General features: G+C 50.8%; 1 protein-coding gene across 1 annotated transcript; it reads left to right on the top strand.

The window, feature by feature from the left end:
• Positions 1 to 6: 6 nt before the first annotated feature.
• On the top strand, positions 7 to 994 carry LOC121309563 (ras-related protein Rab-11B-like). Its single transcript, XM_041242548.1, has 3 exons — positions 7 to 92; positions 241 to 321; positions 518 to 994. The coding sequence occupies exons 1-3, from the start codon at positions 20 to 22 to the stop codon at positions 661 to 663; spliced, it is 300 nt and encodes a 99-aa protein (XP_041098482.1). The 5' UTR covers positions 7 to 19; the 3' UTR covers positions 664 to 994.
• The last annotated feature ends 6 nt before the right edge of the window (positions 995 to 1000 follow it).

Raw genomic sequence — 1000 nt, 5'->3', positions numbered from 1 at the left:
TGACAACAACATCGTCATCATGCTGGTGGGCAACAAGAGCGACCTGCGGCACCTGAGGGCTGTGCCCACCGACGAGGCCCACGCCTTTGCAGGTATGGGCACCAGTGCTAGAGGCGTTTCCCTGGAGGTACATGGGTGCCTGTGGGGAACAGACATTTTGGGGGGGGAGGATAAGGTTACTGAGAGAAGCTTGTCAGGTTTCATGTTCATTTACAATGCTTTCTCTACCTCTCTATACAGAAAAGAATACTTTGTCATTTATTGAAACCTCTGCCCTGGACTCGACCAATGTGGAGGAGGCTTTCAAAAATATCCTGACAGGTAAGCGTTCTAAATTAATACAACCGGCTGCTGTTCACTTTCTCCTGAAAAACAGTGTCAGCTTCCACCGAACTAACAAACCCAGATTGCAAGCTCAAGTTCTGATCCCCCCAGCGTTCTTGTGTCGCAGCCTAGTTCTACTGGTACTGACTCGCTGGGCCCCAGTGAATCTCAAACGCTCTGCTCTCCTCCACAGAGATTTACCGGATTGTGTCACAGAAGCAGATCACTGACCGATCGGCGCACGACGAGTCTCCTGGCAACAACGTGGTGGACATCAGCGTTCCGCCCACCACAGATGGCCAGAGATCCAACAAACTGCAATGCTGCCAAAACCTGTGACCCCCGAGCCCTCCCCTCTGCTTCGTGTTGTTCGTGCTGCTCTCCCGTATTCCCTGGTTTCACTGGAATTTTTCTTTTGTCCCGTTACTTCATTTCATAGAGCTATGTTCTGCCTTCTGTTAGCCCCTAAATCCACGCTTGAGGGAAGTTAATACCGTCTACCGTGCCTAGAGCAGCTGTGAGGTCCATCACACCTCGTGCATAATGACTCCTGCTGTTTCTCTGAACCCCCACTAGTAGGCACTCCCTATAACATCATATAGAGCAGCCCTGACTGTGACAAGCTGAGACCGCTTAGGCTACACGCAGTTCCATTTACCTAATAGAGGAGCATAGA

The sequence above is a fragment of the Polyodon spathula genome, unplaced genomic scaffold (genome assembly GCF_017654505.1).
Source record: "Polyodon spathula isolate WHYD16114869_AA unplaced genomic scaffold, ASM1765450v1 scaffolds_1350, whole genome shotgun sequence".
In the NCBI taxonomy this organism is placed as follows: domain Eukaryota; kingdom Metazoa; phylum Chordata; class Actinopteri; order Acipenseriformes; family Polyodontidae; genus Polyodon; species Polyodon spathula.
Note: the sequence above shows the minus strand (reverse complement) of the source record. Positions and strands in the feature narration are given on the sequence as shown.